General features: G+C 53.1%; 1 protein-coding gene across 4 annotated transcripts in view; it reads right to left on the reverse strand.

Moving 5' to 3' along the window:
• Nucleotides 1-24,778, reverse strand: part of LDLRAD4 (low density lipoprotein receptor class A domain containing 4) — a 460,618-nt gene that overhangs the window by 23,822 nt on the left and 412,018 nt on the right. For 3 of the 4 annotated variants that reach the window (XM_023592136.3, XM_012529617.4, XM_023592137.3), the window contains exon 5: nucleotides 1,869-2,023. In XM_023592136.3, coding sequence (XP_023447904.2) covers nucleotides 1,869-2,023 — 155 coding nt within the window. Of the gene's footprint in view, nucleotides 1-1,868; nucleotides 2,024-16,257; nucleotides 16,424-24,778 lie in introns of those variants that run through there. The other variant, XM_058277263.2, reaches the window with a different exon arrangement.

A 24,778-nucleotide genomic window follows, 5' to 3' on the forward strand; every position in this document is an offset into this window, starting at 1 on the left:
GGAAAGCTGGGGCAGATGGAAGAGGTGGCGCGTTCCGTGTGCTCTTGGGACAGGGCAGGACATGGCGCCCCCACAGAACCTCCTGCCACGTGTCCCGTGGTGTCCTGAGGAGCCTGTCAGGATGGTGGTGGGCTCAGGGGAGGCCCTGTGGCCAAGACCCGTTGTGAAACCGTGGCTGTCTGGAGACTGTCTTTAAAGGCAGGGGTGGTACGTGTGTTTTGTGTTCATTGCTTTGTAAGGACTGTCCCTACCCCACATCAGAGGAGCCATCTAGGGGCTGCCCATCGAGCACCGCCTACTGCTGCCCCTTTGGGCTCCGGGGCGGTGCTGATGGGAGCCGAGGAGGCTCACGCCTGGGGACGAGGCCTGAGGAGGGGCCACAGACGGCGTGGGGGAGCAGGGAAAGGGCCTTCCAGCACTGGTGTCTGCTGAGAGCAGTGTCTCCCCCATGCCTACCCCTCCTCGGCCCTCCCGCCCCTGCAGTCCCCTCTCCTGCTGCTGGCCCCAGCAGATCGCCAGCCCGAGGACACACCTGACGGCAAACAGGCAGATGCAACTGTAGCTTGGCTACCCCAAGGCAGCCAGACATGCCCGCCTGGAGGGGACCTCCGGATGCGGCCAGCTGCCCCTCCATGATGCTGTGGGTGGCCACGCCCATCACACCCACAGCCCCCACCCTCCCCATCTCCTCCCTCCTCACCTCTACTGCCCTGCCTTCCCACCCAACTCCTCCCCCTATATCCGTACTGCTTCCCTAAACCAGGGCCCCCGGCAGGCACCTGACTGGTGAAGACAAAGCTCTCCTAGTGGCTACAGCAGTGCCCTGGCCAGTGTGCCCAGTGTGGGGGGCAGCCAGCACAGCCCCGCCCCTCCTGGCTCAGCACTGCAGAGGCCACGCCCTGGGCATGCTGCCCCTCTGCACAACACCGCAGCCTGCATCTCTACTTGCCCGGAGGCGCCCTCCCCAGCCTTTCGTGAGAGCCACTGGAATCAGATTGTAAAACCACCTCAGAATGGAGGGTCTGGGGTCCCTCAGGCACCCAGCAGAGCCTTCCAATGAATCCTGGGGAAGGACTGCTCTGGGGCAAGAGACAGCTCAAGCCCTAACAAGCACCCTGAGGGGGCCCACAGGGACCACCCGTACAGAGGAACACCTGTACAACAACCCCCCCAACAGGAGGAGCCCACGCAGCCCAGGTCTCCCCTGGGCCCCCTCCCAGCTGGACCACCCATGCTGCTGCAGCCCTGTCAGGGACACTCCTGGCGCCCAGCACTGACCATGAGGGCACTCTCCAGAACTGAGTTCCACCACACACTTCTAGGGCAACGTTCAGAAAGAGCAACATTCAGAAAGAGAAGCCGTCTACGTGGAGTTCAAGAGCAGGCAAGCTCTGCTGTGCGGAGGGGAAGGAAGAACCAGAGGCTCCTGGGCAGGTCAGGGGCTCGCCTTCCGGTGCTGGCTGCGCAGATGGGCCCCGTTAGGGCCTGGGCCCTGCGGCCACCTGCAGAGGTGGGCCCCCTTAGGGCCTGGGCCCTGCGGGCACCTGCAGAGGTGGGCCCCCTTAGGGCCTGGGCCCTGCGGGCACCTACAGAGGTGGGCCCCCTTAGGGCCTGGGCCCTGCGGGCACCTGCAGAGGTGGGCCCCCTTAGGGCCTGGGCCCTGCGGGCACCTGCAGAGGTGGGCCCCCTTAGGGCCTGGGCCCTGCGGGCACCTGCACAGGTGGGCCCCGTTAGGGCCTGGGCCCTGTGGGCACCGCGGGAACCAGCGGGCCGAAAAAAGCCGTGGGGAGCCACGCAAGGGCGTCTGCCCGACGCGTGGAGCTGAGAAGCGCCGTGGCGGCAGAGGCGCGCGGCTGGCCTCGACTCACCGGCTGCAGCGCCTCGTCTTGCCTCCGGCTGGGGCTCGGGCGGTGGATGAAGGACCGCGTAGACACCTTGTAGTGGTTCAGCAGGCACACAACCACCACGACCATCACCGCGACGACCACCACCACCACGACGATCTGGGCGAACTCCAGCTCCGCTGCGGGGAGAGGACGCACGCAGGTCAGCCACGCGCCCTCCGCCGCGGCCCTGCCCGCCCGCTCTCAGAGCGCCTACCGCGCGTAAAGCGCCCGCCCCCCGCCACGCGCCCCCTGAGAGCGCCTGCGGGTCCCAAGGGTCCGCGCGCCGCAGGGCCCGCAGAGCTGTCCTCACCGGGACCCCGGGGAGGACGCACAGCCACCGGCGTGTGCGCGGGTGAGGTCCGAACCGAGGCCTCGAGTGGGGCCCCTGGGCCTGAGACCCCGGTGCAGCTCTCCTCGCAGAGGACATGCCCCCGCTGCCCACTAACACATCGTGAAGGAAGGGACCCAGGCGTGAGCTGCCTTCCGCCTGACCTGGGGCGAGCCGAGCGCCTTCCCCAGCCACGACCCCGCGGTTCACCAGGAGAAAGCCTAGCGCGCAGGGACTCGCCTACAGGAGCTCTGTGCGTGCCGCGGGCGTCCCGGGGCGGCAGCACCTCCACGGCCCAGCCACCGCCAGGGAGGGCCTGCACTGGTTAGGTCTCCTGGGCCCTAGAAGCCAGGGCTGCCCGTCCTCCCTGGCCACTGCCCGATGGCACTGCAGCCCTCACCACAGCGGGGGAGGTCTCACCAGGACACTGCTCCTCCTGAGAAAATTTCCCCAGAAAAGTCAGAGCCATCCTTCGGGGTGATTGACGCTTCCCCAAGGACTTTCTGCACAGGAACAGACCCCCAGGCAAAAAAAAACTCTGACCCCTTCCTCTGGGGCTTTCCTTTGGGAATGAATTGAGAAAACACCCCTGCACTGTGTCCCACTGAGAGAGGTGGGACTCTCCAGAAACGCCTGGGGCCAGGCCCCTTCCCACCTGCCCACCCCCAGTTCCCACATGACCTGGGACAGCCTCTCCCAAGCAGGGCTACGTCCAGAAAAAGGCTGCAAGCTGGCAGCAGGCGATGTGCAGCTCAAACCCTGCAGTCTCTGGGGCAGGAAGCCCGGGCTAGGTGCTTGGGGGTGGCCCCCATCTGCACGCCATCTGCCTTCCAGGGCCAAGCCTGGCTGTTCCAGGCTGCCCTTCCCAGGGGCCCGGAGGGCGTGAGGGCGCAGCGGTGGGAATGCCAGGAGACTGGAGGGAGAGGAAGCCGGTGTTCAGCCCTGCTGCTGGGGCGGGCAGGCGGAGGGGCAGGAAGAGAGGGAGGCGTGTGTTGCTGGTAGTTTCCATCTCCCAGCACTCATGCTCGGATCCACACTCGTGTGCATGCATGCACACGCACACACTCGCATGCACACGTGCACACACCCCCTCCTGCTGTGCTCAGAGGCCTCGGGGCTGCTCTCCCGGCCTCCGGATGCCTAACTGGGTAATTCTAGAAGGGGCCGAGAAGCTTCCCCTCCCCCTCTTCAGCTGCGTGCTGCCACCACACCTGGGGCTAGACAGGGGCTCGCGAATGCCCTGCACCTGGCGCTGCCCCACCCCTCTTGGCCCGCGTGTCTGCCTGGGTGCCACTGGACTGTGCCAGACTGGACTTGGCACTGTAGCCTGGGTTAGGGGACCGCAGTCAGACCCTGCCCTGACCCTCTGGCTGGCCTGCAGGTGCACCATGGAGGGCGGACAGCTGCAAGCGACAGGTGTGCTGAACCCCCAAGGTTAGCAGTCTGGGAACGGGTAGAGGTGCTGGGAGGTGCTGGGAGTGTCTCCAGTTGCAGGGCCAGGGCAGGAGGGGGCACTGAGAGCGAGGGGCTGTGGCTGGCAATGAGCCAGGGCAGCCCCTGCTCCACCCCCCCTGGCGGCTGCAGTTGCTCCAGGAAGCACCTCAAGGCTCAGGGCTAAGTAGGGGAGCCCTTCAGCCTCTGAGCCTTGCCTGGGGCCTGTCTCTCCCAGGGAGGGGGCTTCCTAACCAAAGTTAGGCCCCAGGCCCCCGTAGAGAGGACCAGACAGTGGCAGTGGCCTTCTGGGAAGGCTGAGCAACCCCGACGAACAGGCCAGGGACCTGGGGCTCTGCCATGGGGACACAGATACCCACAGGGCCTGCTTATTGCCCACTGTGTGAGCCCTGCGACACAGCTGCTAGCCCCGAGGGGCCGTCTTCCCATGCCGGGGGTCCCTGTAAAACTCCGTAAGGCCCTCCTGTGCCACCCCTCGGGAAGCCTCTCGGGCACGCAGGCCAGGCCAGGCACTCCCAGTGTGCCTGAAGCAGGCTGTTCCCAAGGGCCCAGGGTAGCTGGGTGTTTTCTGCCTGAGTCTCACACGGAGCGGCAATCGGGCCATCGTCCGTGGATTCCATGTCGTCGGCGTCTGGCATGGTGGTGGGCCTGGCTAAGAAGCAGTGAAGGACTGTGACTCCAGGCCCACATGCCGGGACTTGGGCAAATGTGCTGAGGCGGGCTGTGGGGACGGCTGGGGCTGGGAGGAGGGCTATGCAGAGGGTGAACCCCCAGACCAGGGTGAGCACCCCGTAAAGAAAAGGAAAGGCGGGATCCAATTCTGCTTAGGTCCGGGGTGGCAAGTGGGGTGGTGAGGGTGCATTTGAGCCAACCTCACTTTCACTTTGCAGGTTAGGTTAAAGGCTGCCCTGGAAATGGACAGATGTTTGCTTTTCTCAAGGAAATGGAATTGCTTTGTGGACCCGGAAAGAGAAGGAAGTAAGATGCCAGCGAAGGGGCCAGAAGTCTCTGGGGAGCTGTGCTTTGCTGGAGGTTGCCTTTTTGGGAAATCTTCTCCCAAATAGGAAAGCTATTTGCAGATAACCATTTGTAGCCAAACAGAGTAAACTGTATTGGCAACGTGCTAGGGGGCATCTTTCTGTATATTTGTGTTTCGTTTGAAGAGGTTTTCTATGATCAGAACAACAAGCACTTCTTGGAGATGCAGACACAGAAGTAAGCGGAGCACAATGGAGCACTCTCAGTCCCCCGCTGAACCCCAGCCCTCTCTGGGAAAGGCAATTCAGCAGCTTTGTGTTGTGTGTGCATTTGCCTACTGAATAAGGGCTTTCTTCTCTTTAATTAGTGGCATCGTTCTACAATACATTGTTCAAGTTCTTGTTCTGCTTTCTTTCACTTAATACATCACAGCCATCTTTAACCGAGGGGACATGTACACCAATCTCGTTCTTTATCGTGGTTATATCTAGTATTCCAAAGTACAATATACTGTAACGTATTCAACCATTCTCCATTGATGGATGCTGAGGTGGCTCACTTCTTTTTCTATTATGAGCAAAAAATTGTGTGTGTGTGTTTGTGCACGCTTGTCAGTATACCTCTATTCCTCAAAGTAAAATTTCTGGGTCAAGGGCATAATAGAATTTAAAATTCTATTGGCTATTGAGGATTTATTTACCTTATAACAAGACTATCCTACTTTAGGCTCTCACTAAGAAGAGGGTACATGTCCCACAGTCTCATTAACCCTAGAGACTATCACCCTTTCAGAATGGACCAATCTGATGGACAAAAATAGGTAACTCATGCCGTACACAAAAATTACTCAAAATGGATCAAGAACCTAAGCACAAGAGCTAAAACCATAAAATAGTTAGAAGAGAAAAAGGAGAAAACATTCATGTTCTTGGATTTGGCAATGATTTCTTAGATATGATGCCAAAAATATGAGTAATGAAAGAACAAATTAGACAAAATGGACTTCATTAAATTAAAAACTTTTGTGCATCAAAGGACATTATTATGAAGGTGAAAAGACAACCTATAGAATGGGAGAAGATAGTGCAAATAGTATGTTTGGTAAGGGTTTAGTATCTATCCAGAATATATAAAGAACTCCCACAGCTCAACAACAAAAAGACAACCCAATTACAAACAGAGGAAAATAATTGAATAGATACTTGTAGATATACAAATGGTCAATAAGTACATGAAATGATGTGCAACACCATCAGCCATTAGAGAAATACACCTCAAAACTACAATGAGATACCACTTCACACCCACTAGGATGTCTATTATTAAACAATGGAAACCAACAAGTGTTGGTAAGGATGCAGAGAATGTGGTATCCATGTACATTGTTGGTGGGAATGCAAAATGGTGTAGCTGCTGTGGAAAACAAGTTGCCGGTTCCTCAAAAAACTAAACATAGAGCTACTATATGATCTGCAATCTCACTACTAACTATGTACCCCAAAGAATTGAAAGCAGGGACTCAGACAGATATTAGCACACCAATTTTCATCGCAACATTATTCACAATTGCCAAAGATCGAAGCAACTCAGGTGTCCATCAACTGACTAACAGAGATAAATAAAATATGATATATACATACAACACAGTATTATGCAGCCATAAAAAGGAATGATGTTCTGATGCATGTGACAACATGGATGAGCCTTGAAGACATCATGCTGAGTGAAAAAAGGCAGACACAAAAGGATGAATATTGTGTGATTCTACTTATATAAAACACCTAAAATAAGCAGATCAATGGAGACAAAGTAGATTAGTACTGGGGTGGTGGTGGGAGGAAATGAGGAGTTACTGCTTGATAGGTTATTTCTTAATAGGTATAGAGTTTCTGTTTGGGGTTATGAAAAAAATCTTGGTAAATGGATGGTGGTGAATGCAATTAATACCTCTGAAGTATATCTTTAAAAATGGGTAAAATGGGAAATTTTGTGTTATATATCTTACCACAATAAAGTATGTGTACTGTTTTAATTTGTATTTCCCCTATTAGTAGTAATTTGAGATATTTCCCTGTTGGTAATCTGTATTTTTGTTTTTCATACTCTTTCCCCTTTTATCTATTAAGTTCATTTGCAATTTCCTCATTTATTCATAAGTGGTCTTATATATTATGGCTACAAGTCTTTGTTATACGCGCTGCAGATATTTTCTCCAAGTCTGGCCCTTGTTTATACCTAGCTGTGAGTTTCTATACAGAAGATATAAACATCTCATCTCTTCCTCCCACTCCCTACCCCCAGCAGCCACCATGGCCACTTTCTCCCACACCAATGCCACATTTTCGATTACTAATCACAATAGTCCACGAATAGAGTATCAGTAAGTCCACTCTAATTCATACTCCATACTCTATTCCTCCATCCTGTGGCCCTTGGATTGGTTGTGTCCATTCTACATCTCTGTCAAGAGGGGGCTTAGATTCCACATGGATGCTGGATGCAATTCTCCTGTTTTCAGTTGTAGGCACTCTTGGCTCCCTGGTGTGGTGGTTGACCTTCTTCACCTCCATGTTAGCTGAAGAGGGTAAGTCCAATAAACCTGAGTGTAGGGGTTGCAAGTCTGTTGAGGCTCAGGGCCTGGCTATCACATGGTCAATCCAAAGATTCAGGTCCCCTGGGTATACATTAAACCCCAGCACCAACTACAGTTCCAGTAAAAGTAACAGGAGAGGCCTGTGAACAAAGATCACATCTGAGTCCAGCTCCATCACACAGAAACACAAACTCCAAAGTAGGGCCAACTGACATGGCACTGAACTCCATCTGCCATGACCATTGAACCTGTGGGTCTCTGTAGCCCTCAGAAGAACCAATACCCAGGGTTGTATCTACTTTATCTGTTTCTGGGACTCTGCTCAGGTGTGCATAAGGGCAACCCCTCTGATAACCTCCCGGCTCTTTTTGGAGACTCACAGCCATATAAGCTCATTTGTCCTTTCCATTTCCCCCTTTTATTCAGGTCAAAAACCATTTTTAACTCCTGATATTATATGTAGATTGAGATATTCCGCTGGTCCGAGTTGACCCTTTTATTCAAGGTCATTTTCTAGTTACATCATCAGCTGGTACTTGGTAGTAATCTGGCTTCCATTTAAGCTTCCTGCTTGGTTAGGAAGACTATTGGGGATGGAATCATGTCTCCCACAAAGGCAGGTTCAACTCCTAACCCCTGGTGCTGTGGGTGAGGCCTTCTTAGATAAGGGCTCAAATCAAATGAGGGTGGGCCTTAATGCAAAACGGCTGAAGTCCTTAGAAGTAAAGAAAACTGGACACAGAAGGAGACGCCACTGTGAACAGCCAGCAGCTGGAAGTCAATGGAATTCAGAAGATAAAGGGAAAGGCACCTCCGTGTGCACTGCCACATTAGGAAAAGCCATGAACCAAGGATCGCCCGCAGCCAGTCCCAGAAAGCATGGCCATGCTGACACCTTGACTTTTGGACTTCTAACCTCAAGTCTGTGAGCCAATAAATTCCCATCGTCTAAGCCAAGCTGTTGTTCGGCATTTGTTTTATCAGCTGGCAAACTAAAACAAAGGACTTCTCCAAATTAAAATATTTTCTTCTAAATGTTTATAGTTTGCATTTTTATATTTAGATCTTTATTCACTCTGGATTTTATTCTTTTGGTGTGAGACAACATATAGAAAACTTTATATTGCCTGAAAGCCATGCATCTTCTAAACTAGTATCATATTAAATTCATCTTAAGCCTGCATGAGAAAAGATCTCAACTGTATGAAATTGTATAGAATTACTCTTTTTGAAAGGAAAGCCCTCTCCCATCTTCCTTTTAAGAGTTCTGCTTGCTGCTGAGGTGGAGCGTCATCAGCTTCTCATGAACCTCGGTGCTCATTCTGGACCTCTCAGATGCACTGCATCTGGAACGCCCAGTCCTGCCTATGCACCACCGAGGGCTGTTCTTACTTGCAGGCCACGGCACTCTGAGAGGGGTGGGCCTGTTCCCCATAGCTTAGGGAAGGCCAGGTCACCACCTCACTGTTCTGAGGAGGTTGGGCACGTATGCCAGAGATTAGGGAGAATGTTGCCACCACCTCACTGTACTAAGGGGGTTAAGACTATACCCAAGAGTTTGGGGAAAGAATGGCCATCACCCCAGCATTCTTAGAGGGTTAGGTCTGGAGCTCGGTGGCCACCCAGATGCTTGATGAGGGTGGAAGAAAATGGCCATTGGGCAAGCCTTTGGAAAGGGTAGACCCCCCGTGTGGCCCCAGGGAGAAGAAACTAACATCTTAAGAACGACTCTCAGACTTTGAAATCTAATGGAGTATTCCCTGCAGGTTTTCAGAACGGTTGGGGCTCAGTGATGCATGTTTCCCTTCCAAATTCTCCTTCTGGTAATGCAAATGTTTATCCTGTGTCTGTCCCTTTGTATATTGGAAGCAGATAAATTGTTTTGTGGGTTTCACAGGTCTAGAGTCGCAGGGAACTTTGCCCAAGATAGACTGCATTTCTATAAACTCATTGAGATGTGATTTTTGTACTTAGCATTCTTACTGAAATAAGTTTTGGAATATTGTAATGTCCTTTTCAGATTCAGAAAGTAGAGTGTGGCAGTTTGAGATTATTTATGACCACCCCCCCCCCCAAAAAAAAAGTATGTTTGTAAACTAATCTATTCCTCTGGGTGTGATACTGTTTGATTGTATTAAGTTCAAAGGTATTAAGTTTACTTGCTAAAACCAATTTAAAGCTATAGATTTGACTATGTCAGTAGGGTGTCACTCGGGTTGTGTCCCTACCCCTTTGGTGGGTCTATATAAATGGACACTTACTCAAGAAGACACACGGAAGAGGAGAGTTCTGTCCTATTTGATCCTGGGGCCCCAGTGAGAGATGAGCCATTCGCCTGATAGCTGTACCTGAGTAGGTTAACAACTGAGAAAGTCTGGAAAGAAACTAGCCCTATGCCAGACTGATATGGGAAGCCCTGAGAGATGAGCCCTATGCCAGTCTACAGCTGAGACTGGAAGAAGCTGGGCCCACAAAACCTGAAGAGGAAGAAGGAAGGAAAGACCAAGCAGAAATAGCCCACCACGCTGCATCAACATGCGGCAGGTGACTTTGGTGAGAAAGCAGCCTTGAGTTCGACTCTTTAGGGCCTTGTAACTTTAAGCTTTTATCCCAAAGAAATACCCTTTATAAAAGCCAACAGATTTCTGGTACTTTGCATCAGCACCCCTTTGGTTGACTAACATAGCTGGGTTGTGATGTCCGGTTGTTTTGTCAAGCAAGCACTGGACTGATAGTTACAGTGAAGGTATTTCATAGATGGATTTGCATCAATAGTCATCTGATCGCATCTACAATCAACAAGGAAATTGTCCTTAGCACTGAGGGGAGTCTCCTCATCCAATCAGTTGGAGGCCTTAAAGTAAGAACTGAGGGTTTCTGCAGTTAGAAAGAAGACCTTCTGTCTCTACTTTGGTCAGTCGGCTTCTCCTGGGTAATTCAACATTCCCTTCATCAAGTTTCCAACTTGCGGCCTGCCCTATGGAATTTGGACTTGCCAGTCCCCACAGTCACATGAGCCAATTTCTATAATAAATCTCTTAATATATTCTGTAGGTTCTGTTTCTCTGAAAAACCTGAACTAAGATACCCCTCTATACTCTTAAAGCTGCCAAGCATCCCAAAGTACCTTGCTTATATGGTTTATCTCTGCTGATATTTGCCAAGCCTGAAATTAAAACAGAAAAATTTGAGTATTTTATTAAAAATAATAAACTCATTGCATATTAGCATAAATAACACTTTTGATGGAAAATGTTCTTCAAAACACAAAAACCATTTAGTGGTATGTGGGACGTTTGCCTTTCTGCACATCTCTTCAGTATCTGTCTTACTAGAAGACAGCTGGGTTCGCCCATCTGCCTCTGCCCTCGGTCTGCCATGATGTGTTGTTTTTGCTTGGGGTAATGAGGATAGCCCAGCCTCCCACAGACACGCAGGGAAAGGAGGCTCTCACCACCTGCCTGGAAGGGTCTTGCCAAACCCTGAGCAGGGGTAGTTGAGCCTGACCTAGCATGGGCACTCTACAGCAGAGATTTCACGGGGACAGCCTTGCTGTCTGAGCCTGCTCTGGGCTGCTGTGCTGGTGTGCATTGCAAGTGTGGCCTCGGCGTGCATGTCCACTCGTCCAGGTGCATCCACACTGCCCGGGGCACGTCCACTCCACATGGCACATGTGTCCACTCTAGGAGGGGCCAAACTGCCTGGGGCACATCCACTCCACATGGCACGTGTGTCCACTCTAGGAGGGGCCAAACTGCCTGGGGCACGTCCACTCCACATGGCACGTGTGTCCACTCTAGGGGGGCCACACTGCCCGGGGCACGTCCACTCTTAGGGGCATCCACACTGCCCGGGGCACATCCACTCCACACAGCGTGTGTGTTCACTCTTAGGTGTGCGCACACTGCCTGGAGCACGTCCACTCCACGCGGCACGTGTGTTCACTCTTAGGTGCGCGCACACTGCCCGGGGCACGCCCACTCCACGCGGTGCATGTGTCCACTCTTAGGGGCGCACACTCTGTCTGGGGTGAGGTGGGGGCCTGTGGACTCCTGTGCACAGTGCCAAGGTCCTGGTGGCCCAGGGCAGGACAGTGTCCACAGAGTGCGGCCGGCACAGTCCCTGTCCCCTGCCCCCTTAAGCGCCTGATGCCACGGCATCACGGGTGCGCGGGAGAGGAGGCGCTTCCTGAAGAGGGAACTCCAGCGTCTCCACTTCCTGGCTAAAAAGGACTGGCGGGATCTCAGGGCCTCTGCCCTAACAACAGGTCTTCACCAAGCCAGGAGCAACCCCGAGGCAACCCCGAGGCACCTCCGGGCCGCCCGCGATGCTTCTAGAACCCTGCCTGGTGTCAGGGGATCCACGGGCCTCGAGCCCGGGCAGAGGATGGCTGCCTTGAGCTCGTCACCCCTCTTAGATCCTGGGCAGGCACAATCCCCACCCCTGGAGAACACAGAGGCTGTGTTCCCTCAGGGCCGCGGAAACACCCAGCAGGGGCCCAGGGTGGGATATCGGAGAGGACGGGGGTCCCTTGCAGACTGGCAGGCTCTGGGCACAGCTGGAATCCTGAGCTATCACCCGCCTCGCCCCAGCCAGCTTCCTGCAAGTGGGGACTGTGAGCGCCAGGCCCCGGGCCCACCCGGGCCCAGCCCTCCTTCCCTGTGCGCAGGAAACGCTACCTCAATGCCTGCTGAGGGCACAGGGAGCACGGAGAAAATGGCCTGGGGGCACAGCCAACTTCCCCCTTTCCATGTGTCTTAGAAAGAGGGTTGCAAGAGACACTGTTCCCTCCTCCATCCCACCCTCCCTTCAGGCAGGCAGAGCCCCCACCCCTGTGTGGCGACCACTCCCGGGGCTCAGCCCCACCCCACCCTCAACTCTGCCAGCTCTGGGGTGTGGATCCATTGCCCACAGCCTGACGTACCCCTGCTCAGGCAAGAACGGTCACAGCACCAGTCAAAGATGCCTCCCGTTATCAAAGGTCGTCCCTGCTTTTCTGCCTCAGTTTAAAAAATGCGGGGAGCAGATGGCATTCCACACACATGTTCTTCAGCAGGTCCAGGCTGGTCTTGACCACGGACATTTCTGGGGTATCTGGGTCCCTTGTCCAGCCATTCACTGCCCCCCCACATTCAGGCCCAGGCAGACACCGTCCAACCTTGCTCTCCTCTTTGCTTCCCAGGTCAGGGGTGCACAAAGTGGTGACCTTGACCAGCCCCCAGAGGGGACACTGTGCCTGGCTCTCAAGAGGGACATTTATCACAGCAGAAACATGGAGGCTCTGCTCTCAGCGAGCCAGGGAGGGCGCTCAGGCCAACCAGGTACACGGCCTGTGTCCACCGTGACACAGGCACCAACTGACCCCTCACCCAGTCCAGAGCTCACAACCTGTGTCCACAGAGACACCCTTCCCAGCCGACCCCTCACCCAGTCCAGGGCCCATGGCTGTGTCTACAGAGAGACCCTCCCCAGCTCATCCTGGCTGAAAAGGGCACTGGGCACCTGTAGCTGCCCCCTTCCTCCAGTTCAGCCCACCTCCAGCCCATGGGGCATTCCCCTGGAAAACAAAACCCTTATAGATGTGTTTTTTTTGTCTTGTAGGGTTTTAAAGAAGAGCTGTGGTAGGCAAAACAGAATGTGGAATGGTGCATGGAACCTGGGAATGAAGCAGTGGGGCTCTGGTTTTTGGAAGGGGGGTCAGAGGGAGAGGCTAGGAGAAGAGTGAATTCTGGTAGAACTGTTAACATAGAAATGGTACCATTAGGAGAAGATAATACGATGCTTTAGGGTTTCCAAAATCTCCTATGCCCAACGTGGGTTCTGAACCCAGCCTACTGAGCAGTTCCCCTTGATTCCTAAAGCTATTGACACCAACAAAACCATCCCAAGAAGCAGACCACCATAAGGAAAGATTTTAAGGCCCAAGTAGAAATTTCACACCCCCCTCCTTTCATTCAACTGTCATTCAACAAACATGTCATTGAAAGCCAAACTCCAGAAAGTTTGTAATAAATCTAGAAAAGCTCCAGAAAGGCATCATTGTACCATATTGTTCGTGTAGACCATGGTGAGACGATGTTGGTCTCTCCCTGTTTTGATAGAGACAGATCCTGGAAACTCAGAACTACGGGGTAGAGAACTGTAGGGGCAGAAGACATGATGCAAGCCTTGTGGGTCTGTTCTCGGGTTCAGGGAGGCACTCAGCTGGCTCTTCGAGAGGCGTGGGCATCTGTACTATTTTTAAAGACTTCTGGGGAAGTGTGGTTCTGCCACCTTGGGTTCCCAATATAACCTATAGCTATTTGTGGGATGGTTAACACCTTCTTCCTTTGGTCTTTCCTACGTTAATATATCATCCTTTACAGATGTCCTATTTTCTGAACGTTTAATTATTTTTAGGCTCCAGCTGAGTAATTTATGCCCTGACAGACCCTATCAGGTGTAGGTGTATGGTGTGGGGGGGAGTCAGGGCCTCTTATTTTCCCTCCTTGTCACCAGGTCTTGTAAACATCTTGCAGCACTCAGGAGATCTGCCATGCAAAAGAGTGGTGATGCCATCAAAGAGGCTGAAAGTCGTTGGCAGATCCCCGTGCACCACGCAAATGGGCACGGCCCACCTCAGGGACACCCCTCCCCAATGGGTGTCCGTCCCCCACCCCCAACCTCCACCCCATTCTCCCCAATCAAGAACCCACGGGGCCTTCTGGTTCACAACCAGCCTGCTCCAGGAAGCTTACCCTCGAGGCCACCTCCCTTTTTCAGGGAACTCAGTAAGTCATTCTCCCCTCTCACCACCCCTCTTAAGCACAGCTGCTGACCCTCAGCAGCTGGCTAGGTTTGCTTTGGCTTCTGCACAGTAGGTGTTTGTCTGCATTTCCTCTGTCTCTGAGCAGAGGTGGATGTGGTGGAAAAGATGGCAGCCTTGGGCCAAGTATTGGGCAGGGGATGGCTTGCTCTTTATTTATGACTCCGTGCCACTCCCTAAGTGCTAAATGTTCTTAAAGGCTAGTAAATGCTTTCCCAAATCCTACAGAGACAGGTGGCACTGGTGACAGGAAGATAGGTGGAGCTGGAGTTTGAATTTACCTAGACTATCATTGCCTCCAGTTCATGAACCGTTCATATAAAAATACTCTTGGAGATTTTAATGGTTGAATGAAAATTCATACTCATTAAACACCATGGTCAAGGGGGAAAAATTCAGCCTATATAACTTCACAGTATGAAGTTCAGAAGGCAAAATGATGAGTACTGTCATCATACATGTTATATTACGCATTTTGAATTTTATCTTCCTTGGGAATGGAGTGGCTATCCCCATGCATTCTATTATATAATGCAGAACAACAGAATGGAAAAGAGCCACCACACAGCTGCCCCAGACTGAGTGCCACCTGCCAGTTTTATCTTCTTCTAAGATCTTCCCTAATTCCTTGATGATGGACCCGCTGCCCTCTCTGGAGGGGCCCCTTAGCACACCATCACAGTATTTGTGGATTCCTTGTTACTGCCTATTTTTTGGTCTTTTCCTCCACGGAGTGAGCCCTGGGACAAGGTCCTGTCTATCCACATCATCCCCAGCAGGTGCCACATGTGTGCACAAAGTAGGTGCTCCTGACATGCATGCCGACTGAGGACACCCCTGGAAGGACGTGACTGTGACTGCCAACCCTGGTCTGAACAGTGTCTAGCACAGAACCACATTTCGCCAAACACTCACTTCAAGACTGCAGTGGTGCTGAAGCCTTGCTCACTCTCAACAATTACCACTCTAGGGAGGTGCTAACGGTAACTGGAAAAAAAGAGCCTCCTGGCTCTTTTTACATAATCCTATTTATATTCATAAAATTTTACATAAAATGCTTTGCATGATAATAAAGTAGGAAGTTGACACCCCTAATCCATGGGTGGCGTGATGAAGGCTGAGACGAAGGCTGTTTCAGGATGAGGACCCCGCTGGTGGCCAGGTGTGGGGTGGCCACATCTGTGTCACCCCCGTCCACACCTGCCCTCCTGGAACAGGTGCCCATATGGGGCTGCTAGGAGGGCGACATCAGGGACCCTCGTACTGATGGCGGAATCCCGGTGAGGCACACACCGCCAGGGCATCAGGCTGGAGCAGTGTGTCTTTTGTTTACAAAGACTCGCACAGCCATCCGATACAAAGGCTTTTCACCACACATTTTAAAATCCAAAGTGTCACGATCTCTTCAGAAAGAAATTGAGCTAAATATGTCCCCATCAGAGAAGACTGACAGGCTTTTCTGGGGGGAGGGGGATAGCAGAGGAGTAAGAGCAATTACAAACCTTTTAAAAGTCTACCCCTTTGCCACGCTATAAATGGGGAAAAATGCATACATAAAACCGTAATTCCCTCTATAGGACTCATTAAAAATCCACCCTCATGCACCCCCACGTTATTAATTTAGGAAAGTGTATCAGGAAAAAAAAACACACAGCTGCACAAGGAGCCGTCTTTCTCCACAGTTAAGCAGAGTCATTTCTGAATGTGCCCTCTCTGCAGCTTGTCTGTCTGTCTGTCTCCTTTCGGGGTCCCCGTTCCCTCTCCTGATTTCCCCCGTTTCACTCTACTGAAGACCGGAAAAACTAGCCACGTCCTGAGAAACACTTCTTTTCTTTCAAAGGCTGTTTTCAACCACTCAGGGTGAAAAAGAAAGTACACATCCGTCTAGCTGTGAGTAATATAAATTTCCAGGGGAGGCTCCAGCCTCAAGAGCACCGCATGTGAAAACGACAGAGCTCCAAAGCAACAAGCCTGCGTAGTTATGCAGAACATCTCCAACAGGGATAAACAGCTGCAGACGCGAAAGACGGGGAAAAAACTTGAGATCTCTCTTCCTAAAGAGAGTCCCCCATCCCCACCCCCAGGCTCTGAGTTGATGGATCTCGCCTCGGGAGAAAAAACTTCTGGGGAAAGAGCTCCTACTCGGCCCCGCTGGGCTCAGCCAAGCTCCCGGCACCACCGCCAACACCCTCCGCAGCCGGCCTTCGGGAAGTACCTCTTTGGAACAACAGGTCTTTGAACCTGGCCTCGTTCAGTGCGGTGCTGTTCGGGCTGTCACTTGGCATAATCGAGTCCTTCCGAGGGCAAATCCCACCTCGACACGGCCCCGGGGCTCACAGCATCCCTCCAACAGGCAGCCTCCTCTCCAGGCAGCCTGAGCCGCAGTGAGAGCCGCGCGCGGGGTGTGAGGGTGTGAGCCTGTCTGTCTGTCTCTCTCACTCTCTCGAGACCGTAGCGGCAGGGCCCAGCCCAGGTGCTAGACTCAAAAGCTGAAGCTCCCACCGACCGCAGACTGTGGCTACCAGTTATCAACTGCCATCAGCAGCAATCTGTGAGCTCCGGGACAGGAAATCGGGGGTGTCAGAGGAGCAGGGGAGTCCAGGCTCTCACACCCTCGGCACCCAAGGGCGTTCCCAGCAACGTGCATCGGCGACTGTTCTGCACCTCTTGTGGATGGGCTCAGCCCTCCCTGGACACCCTGTGCACAGAGGCAAGCGGTGCAGCTGGACGGCTCGCCTTTTCCTATCACCGTCAATAATCTTTTTAACAGGTGGACTATCAAACCAGACCAGGCGGAGAGGGGGACGCCTGCGAATCTCCACGCATGACTTCCTCCCCCTGCGTCTCTGCCGGGAGCGTTCGGAGGTGAAGAAATGAAAAGTGAGTGCTTACCGAGAAAGCCCACGCAGGGGCCGAGCTCTGGGCCACCCGGCAGCCACGCCACCTCCTGTTCTCTGGGCAGGTCCCGCTGCGACGGTCCACCGCGCCCGGGCACCCTCCCTCGTGCCGTGCCCCTGTCCCCCTAAGTCCCCTGCGTCTTGCCCTCTCCCATCTCTGACGGATGGGAGCAGCTCGGCCCTGTGCTGGAAGCCAGGGCTGTCACAGCCGCAGAGGAAACGCTTTCACAGTTTCTCTCCCTCCAGCTCCCTCGCCCCCTCCCCGCTGTCCCCCTCCTCGCTCCCTTTCCCGCTCATCATTATTCCTCAGCGCATGCCAGCACACTCGCGCCGCAGAGAATCCTACAAAAGTCAGGGCTCGCCACCTCATGCTGCTCTTTTCGTGTAAAAGGTACGGGCAGAAGAGAAAAGCTTCCCAGGTAAGGAGAAAAAGTGGCTCAGACCTGAAAGCAGGGATGCGGCTCAGGGCGACGTTTTCTCCTGGTTCATTTTGTGCAAACACAGCGTCTCTCCCCCCCCCACCCCCACCAAAAGGGTCTACCCCGTTTGTCTCACACGGACAGCAAACGTCTCCTGGACATCCCCGCCGCCTGGGGCGGAGCGTCTCGGAGCCGCGGGGAGCAGGCTGCGCGTCTGTCGCGGCAGCGTTCAGAAAAATTCCCGGGTGGCCACAGTGACAAGGGCAGCATGCCAGGGCAAGACTGCAAATAAACCAGCCGCCAGCACCGCTCCGTGCCCGGAATAGCCTTTGTTTTTCCTTATTTAGCGAAAAGAGGAATGGCCTCGGGGCCGTAACAATAGTTTTGGCTGCAGCAGGAGTTGTCAAAGCAAAACCAAACTCTGTTGGTTACTACCAGCATTTCAAGGGACGGTGACGCCAGCAGCCGCCCGCCGCCACCAGGTGCGGCCTCTGCGGGGTGACGGCCTGATGGCACCGCTTGCCCGGGCCCAGGGAGCGGGGACTGGACAGCCACGGGAGCATCTCCAGGAAGATTTTTCAGAGATTTCATGTGGATTAAAGAGAATTTCAGTCTGAACCCTTGACAGTTATAGATACGACTTAACTGAGAGATTTGCAAACTAAAAACCCCTTGGGCAGTGCCTTTTCCCTACATATCAGCTCACACCTCGGGCCAGTGCCCAGGGGGTGGCGGTTCTGGGTCTGGCCGGGAGGGCCCCCCAGCAGATTCCTGCTCAGGGAACAGCTTCACAAGGGGCAGACCTGGCTCCGGCTTCTCCCCGGGCCCGCTCTGGCCTCAGCCCTGTCTCTCCTCTGCCTGTCGCTGGTACCCGGGGGTCCTTGTCGCTCTGGAACCAGCACTGTCCAGTCACATTCAGTGAGCGTGACGGGGTCACTCTGAAATCAAATCCTTAAAGAGGAACACCCACAGGATTGCACCTGACCGTCGTGCAAGACTGGGTTTTTAAATGAGGAACTCGGTCAGCTTTATGGACCCCGAAAATCTGTTCTGTCCGTTACCAACGGACATGTTTGCATTTTGAAAGGATGGCAAATAGTTCCCTTTGGGGTCTAACCTGATTTATTTTTATTTATTTTTTTAAAGTTTTCTTTCTACTTTTTTTTTAAGATTTATTTTTTATTTATTTCTCTCCCCTTCCCCCCAACCCCCAGTTGTCTGCTCTGTGTCCATTCGCTGTGTGTTCTTCTGTGACTGCTTCTATCCTTATCAGCGGCACCTGGAATCTGTTTCTTTTTGTTGCGTCATCTTGCTGCTCAGCTCTCCATGTGTGTGGCACCATTCCTGGGCAGGCTGCACTTTTTTCACGCTGGGCGGCTCTCCTTATGGGGCGCACTCCTTGCGCGTGGGGCTCGCCTACGTGGGGACACCCCTGCGTGGCACGGCACTCCTTGCGCGCATCAGCACTGCACATGGGCCAGCTCCGCATTTGGGTCAAGGAGGCCTGGGGTTTGAACCACCAACCTCCCATGTGGTAGGTGGATGCCCTAACCACTGGGCCAAGTCCACTTCCCTAACCTGATTTAAAATGCATATTTCATATATCGAAAAAGCGCCACGTTTCTTTTTACATAGCTACAGGGTATTCCACTGAGTCTTAGCAAACCGGTTTGGCTGACCGGCTTCTCTCTCACCAGGCTGGCCATGGAGCCAGTCCCTAATTAAGCTCTGTGTCCACACCTTTCAAGCAGCTTTTGTTTTTCAGGAGGTACTGGGGCTTGAACCTGGGACCTCGTACATAAGAAGCAGGTGCTCACTCACTGAGCTACACCTGCTCCCCTGTTCAAGCAGTTTAGAAATCACTTTAAACACCTTTGGCTCCGTGGATGAAAGTTTATTTTTAAACCGTTTCATCCAAGAAACCACCGCATGCACGTGCACACAGCTGACCGGCCACCGGGCAGGGCAGGTGCGGCCTTCCTCAGCGCCGGAGGCCGTCGGGGACCCCTGTGGGCCGCTGCGGCCTGCACTAGCCTCAGCACGCCTGCTGACGAGGGCACGGCGTGGCCCTTCCACGATCATTTCGGTGCTGTCTGGACTAACTCGCCGGGCAGGTGGTGATCCTCATTTTGTTCTTCTCCGCTTCGAAGCCCTGCTTGGGGACGATGCTCCGGGAAGAAAGCACTGAGTCCAAACTGACCAGGTCTGCGCCTGGCTGAGCGACTCGTCTCAGCTGGCCACGGTCACGCAGGGCCCGGCAGGGTGCTGTCGTCCTCAAGGACACCTCTCCTTCCCTCATTCAAAGAACACGGCAGCACATGCCGCAGAAGGGGCAGCCGGACAGACCCACGCCCACTCGAAAGTATAAAAAGCGCTTTGCGTTCGAAGAGCCCCCTCCTCGCCTAAAACGAGCACCCTGAGGGGGAGCCCGTTCGAGGAAGGTGCATTTTGCGTCATTCATAGGAGCTCTTCAAGTGGCGGGAGGTTTCCCTGTGCTGGGCAGAGGCCCTGGAAATGGTACAAGGAAGGTTCACCTAAAGCAGACGCACTCACAAGCGTTTGCCGACAGCAACAAGGACCTCTGGGTTGACAAGCTCTCACCAGGGCTTCAGAGTCACCTGTAGCAAGGTCTTCGGCTTGTTCGTTCCTTCAACAAATATTTACTAAGCATCCGAAGCCCCGAGGAGGAAGTGTCCTGGACAGTGTGGTGCTCCGACGAAGGCCGGCTGTGGGCTGTGCTTGTCTAAGGACAAGGTGGGGCCGCGGGGCTTAGAGAGGCAGCCCAGGGCGGGGAGGGGCGGCGGCTCCCGCCTGGTCCCCCGGGGACCGTCAGGGCTGCAGTCAGCCGTGGGGCGTGCTGCCACCCCTTCATCCGGTCGCAAGTTCCCTGGCCCACGTAGAGCCTGGCTTGAGCCTGACTTTGGCCCCGAGCTTCTCGCCCCACTGCTCCCCCCACCCCCAATGGGTGCCACACCCATAACAGAAGCGCTCACTGGGAAGCATCACTTGAGGTCTAGCTGAAAAGCAGCCTCCGTAAACACTCGTAAAGCCTGGCTGGGTCTGGCCGCTTCCTGACACAGTGTCCCTGTTATCCTCGCCCCAGGCCTGGAGGCACAGGCTCTGGTTCGCACCTCGTAGAGGGGGCATCGGCCCCGACGGCGCTGCACCCATGGTCAAGGGGCTGGTGAGAGGCCGGTCCTGCGGGCACCTGGGGCGACTCGTGCTGAACCTCTCCCGTCGGCCCGCCCGTCGCCTGCCCCGACGGGGAGCGAGCTTGGGGTCAAGCCCACTGCCCACGAGCCTAAGCCCTGGGCAGCATGCTGACAGGAAGCGTGATCGGCCTCCTCAGCCGGGGCCGCCGGGGCCGCCCGGGCCCGCGGGCACGCGGGGACGTGTTAGCTGAGGAACCCACTGCAGACGGCGGCCCCGCGCTCTGCACCAGGCTTTCCGGCCACGTCACGTGCCTGGCATGCCCGGAACGGGGCTCCCGCCGAGAACCGCGCCGGCCGCCACAAATCCCCGTTCTCTGAGGTTTATGACTGTGCTATAAAGTCTGCTCTGAGATGAAATTTTCCACATAAAAATTAAGCCCTGGAATTTGGCTTTTAGAACACAAAACAGTCCATTTTAAGTAAGTTTGTTATGCTTGAAGCCATGACTGAGGATTTTAAAAGAACACCAACCTATACTCTTGCAGACTGAAAACACGGTCATAGTTACTTGAGATCTGCAGACCTTAACCTAGTGCGTGGAAGGATTCGTGAACACACCCTGGGTGCTCTGAAAGGCAACTTGGAGAGGCTTTGCTTGAGAACGGCAATCGATCCGCACGTGCTCCAGCCGGGAGGGTCACACCCCATCATCTGGTAGAAATTTTAGCAAATACAAAAATAAGCGATGCCGCGGACCTAGCCAGCTGACAAGGGGATTAAGAGTTTATTGATTAAATTAGTCTGACTTAAAGAAGCTTAAAATGCACAGTCCTCCCTCGGTGAAGGGACCCTGGAGTCACCTCACACAGTCCCTTCGCCACTACAGTATTTTTTCCATAAAGCTAGTATTCTGGTTTATGGCAGGATAGCTTTTCACTCCTTATTAACCTTCGACAGCGGTGGTTACTCTTTCAAGTTCCAGAAGAAAACAGAAGGCAGTATAAAGTTTTCAGAGGGGCTCAATTCAGGGGCCAGTTGACGCAAGTTTGGGGTCCAGCCTCGCCCCCTCACTAGCCACATAGCTTGGTTCCCTGTAAAACGAGGCTAATACCTATGCGGCAGTGTACAATACCTATGTCGACGTCTAGTCCCGCTCCTAGAACGGGTCCGGGGGCCAGCAGTGGCGTCACCTGGGCTGGGTAAGGATGCAGAATCTTGCCCCATCTCACACCACTGAACAGGCGCCTGCCTTTTAACAGGATTCCCAGGTGATCTGTCTGCACCTTAAAGGGTCAGGTACCTAGCTCTAATCCAAACGCCTCATTCAGATTAAACCAGCAAACCTCTGCTTAGAGAAACCATGGCTCGTGCACACCACAGGAGAACAAACTCCAGGTCTATTTTGACCCACACCCTTGCTACTCACCGACAGCGTTAAAATGGCCCTTGGCGTGCGTGCTTCTGTGCGCACCTGCACGCTAATGAGGCTGCCCTCCTCAGCATGGGGCAGGCTGGGGACCTGGCAAGTGTGCCCCACTGCCCAACCCATCTACACACTTCAGGAGAGAGGGTGGGGATGGGCAGGGCTGTCAGGGCACAGGGCAAGGGCAAAGCTAGGTGGTGACTGCCGCTGAGGCTCTGGTGTCTGAAAACAATCTCTAAGCTATTTGGAATTCTAAAAAAAAAAATTCCAGAATTCCTGGGGGACTTCTGAAGACCTTAGGTTAAGAGAGAATCCTAATGTTGCTTTCTGGAAAAACTCAAGTTCCACGTGCAGATTCTTCTTAAAGGCAGACTCTTGAAGTAGCCATCGGCTCAACCCATGAGCCCTGCCCTCCCCTCTGCGTCCCGCCTGGCCTCCAGGCCCTGGCCCTGTCCTGTGCACGGCTCTCCTGTGGGGTGCGCTCTGCCCAGGGCAGCTGCCGGCACACCCGTTTTCTTCCCAAGGTGTCCCCATCCACAAGGCTGGTTAACAGTTGCTTTAATAAAAGAGACACATTTTCAAGGGGTCAAGCTTTAGAGGAATGTTCTGGTTTGCTAAGCTGCCAAAATGCAGTAACCATGAAATGGGTTGCCATTAACAAAGGGAATTTGTTAACTTTAGAAGCTTAGAGTTTTGAGGCTGAGAAAAATGTCTAAATCAAGGCATCATTGGGCAATGCTCTCCCTAAGAAGATGGGCTGCCCGGCAACCCTGGACTCCTCTGCCACACAGCAAGGCACATGGCAGCGTCTGCTGGTCTCTCCCTTCTCTTCCGGGTTTTGTTTCTTTCAGCTTCTTGTTTCCATGGCTTTTTCTCTCTCTCTGTATTTGTCCCACTTATAAAGAACTCCAGGGAAGTGGATTTGGCCCAATGGATAGGGCGTCTGCCTTCCACAGAGGAGATCCAAGGTTCAAACCCCGGGCCTCCTTGACCCGTGTGGCCCACGCACAGAACTGATGCGTGCAAGGAGTGCCATGCCACGCAGGGGTGTCCTCCACATAGGGGAGCCCCATGAGCAAGGCGTGTGCCCCGTAAGGAGAGCCGCCCAGCGCAAAAGAAAGTGCAGCCTGCCCAGGAATGTGCTGCACACAGGGAGAGCTGACGCAGCAAGATGATGCAACAAAATGAGACACAGATTCTGGGTGCCGCTGACAAGAATATATGTGGACACAAAAGAACACACAGTGAATGGACACAGACAGCAGACACAGACAGGGGAGGTGGGGACAGGGAAGAGGAGAGAAACAAATAAAAATTAAATCTTTAAAAAAAACAACAAAAAAGAACTCCAGTAAGAGGATTAAGACTCACCCTGGGCCATGCCTAAACTGAAGTAAACTAATTAAAAGGCCCTAGTCACAATAAGTTTATACTCACAGGAATGGACTAACTTTAAGAACATACTTTTCTGGCATTCATACAGCTTCAAACCATCACAAGGGGTGTTAGAAATGATCTATTCCAGCCCCATCTACTTCAGGTGAAATACACACACGTTCTGTATAAAAACATATGAATATTTTCATATGTAAAATATTTAACGTGATTATTTGCAAAACATTTTATGCTCCTTTTGAACTGTATTACAGCTCCATATTTCAGCTGAAGGCTGGAAAGTGGAATCACTTTCACAAGTCATGCTTTTTCTGGGTAGACCAAGAAAGATGACGCTGAGCCAGTTCCTAACTCAGATCCCAGATACAGTTATTCTAATCGCCAGTTCTTAACCCCTTAAAAAATTTAAGTGGCTCTTGTGAGATGGAACACCCACTGTCATGAGCACAAAACACCAGCCAATCCCGTATAGTACATGGCACACACAGGTGGTATCCATAGGTGATATATATTGCTGCTAAATTACAGAAAATTGTTGCAGTCATTATTTTCGAAGATGGTCCCTTAGCAATCATGAGCATTTTTTGGATAATCCCAGTGTGGAGGAAAGACACATGCTTTCTTCTTTGTCCTGCTTGCAAATTTTAGGATGTGTTCACAGAGTGCCAAGGCCTTTTCATATCCTTCCTGGCTCCGGTCACAGCATCAACTGCTTCAAAAGTTGAGATAAACTCAAGAGCACCTCCCAAGGTTTTCTTTACTGAATGAGAGCATATGCTAAAGCAAACTCTAGAAACATAATGGGCCAAAATCCAGGGAAAATTAACCTCCACACCAGAACATGCACATGTACCCTGGTCTCACCTTTCGCACTTTAGCCTGGCGTGCAGGTGCTTTAGAAACAGATTGCTCTATGGGGCCAGGTCACCTTTGAGGATGCCACCACATGGCCAGTCCTCATTCCTGGCAGAGCCAGGGCCGCACTTGGCAAAGCCTGGGCACTCAGGCCATGCTGGTCATCCGGAGGGGCTCAGAGACACAAGGGAAGCCCAGAGCCATCTTCATCAGTGAGACGTTTGCACCACAAGCCGCAGTCAGGAAAGCAGGGAGAGCTGCACAATTCTGCACAGTCCCTAGTAGGATGCTCGGCATGGGGCGGGGGCTCAGAGCATATACGGTGAATTTGTTGAGTGGGTGGGGGTTTGTCGGAGCCCCTGGTGGGGGCCACTTACAATAGCTGACACTTACAAGGCACTCACTATAGGCCAGGCACTGTTCCAAAGCACTTACTGACTCAGTTATGCCATTTAATCCTTACAACTACCATAGAGCATGAGTTCTAGTTTATCATCTCAGCTTTACAGACGAGAAAACTGAGCCTCAGAAGGTTGTTACTTACCCAGCAGCACACGACTAGTAGGTGCAGTGCTGGGTCTTGAACCAGGGAATC

This window comes from Dasypus novemcinctus, chromosome 16 (assembly GCF_030445035.2).
Source record: "Dasypus novemcinctus isolate mDasNov1 chromosome 16, mDasNov1.1.hap2, whole genome shotgun sequence".
Taxonomy (NCBI): Eukaryota; Metazoa; Chordata; class Mammalia; order Cingulata; family Dasypodidae; genus Dasypus; species Dasypus novemcinctus.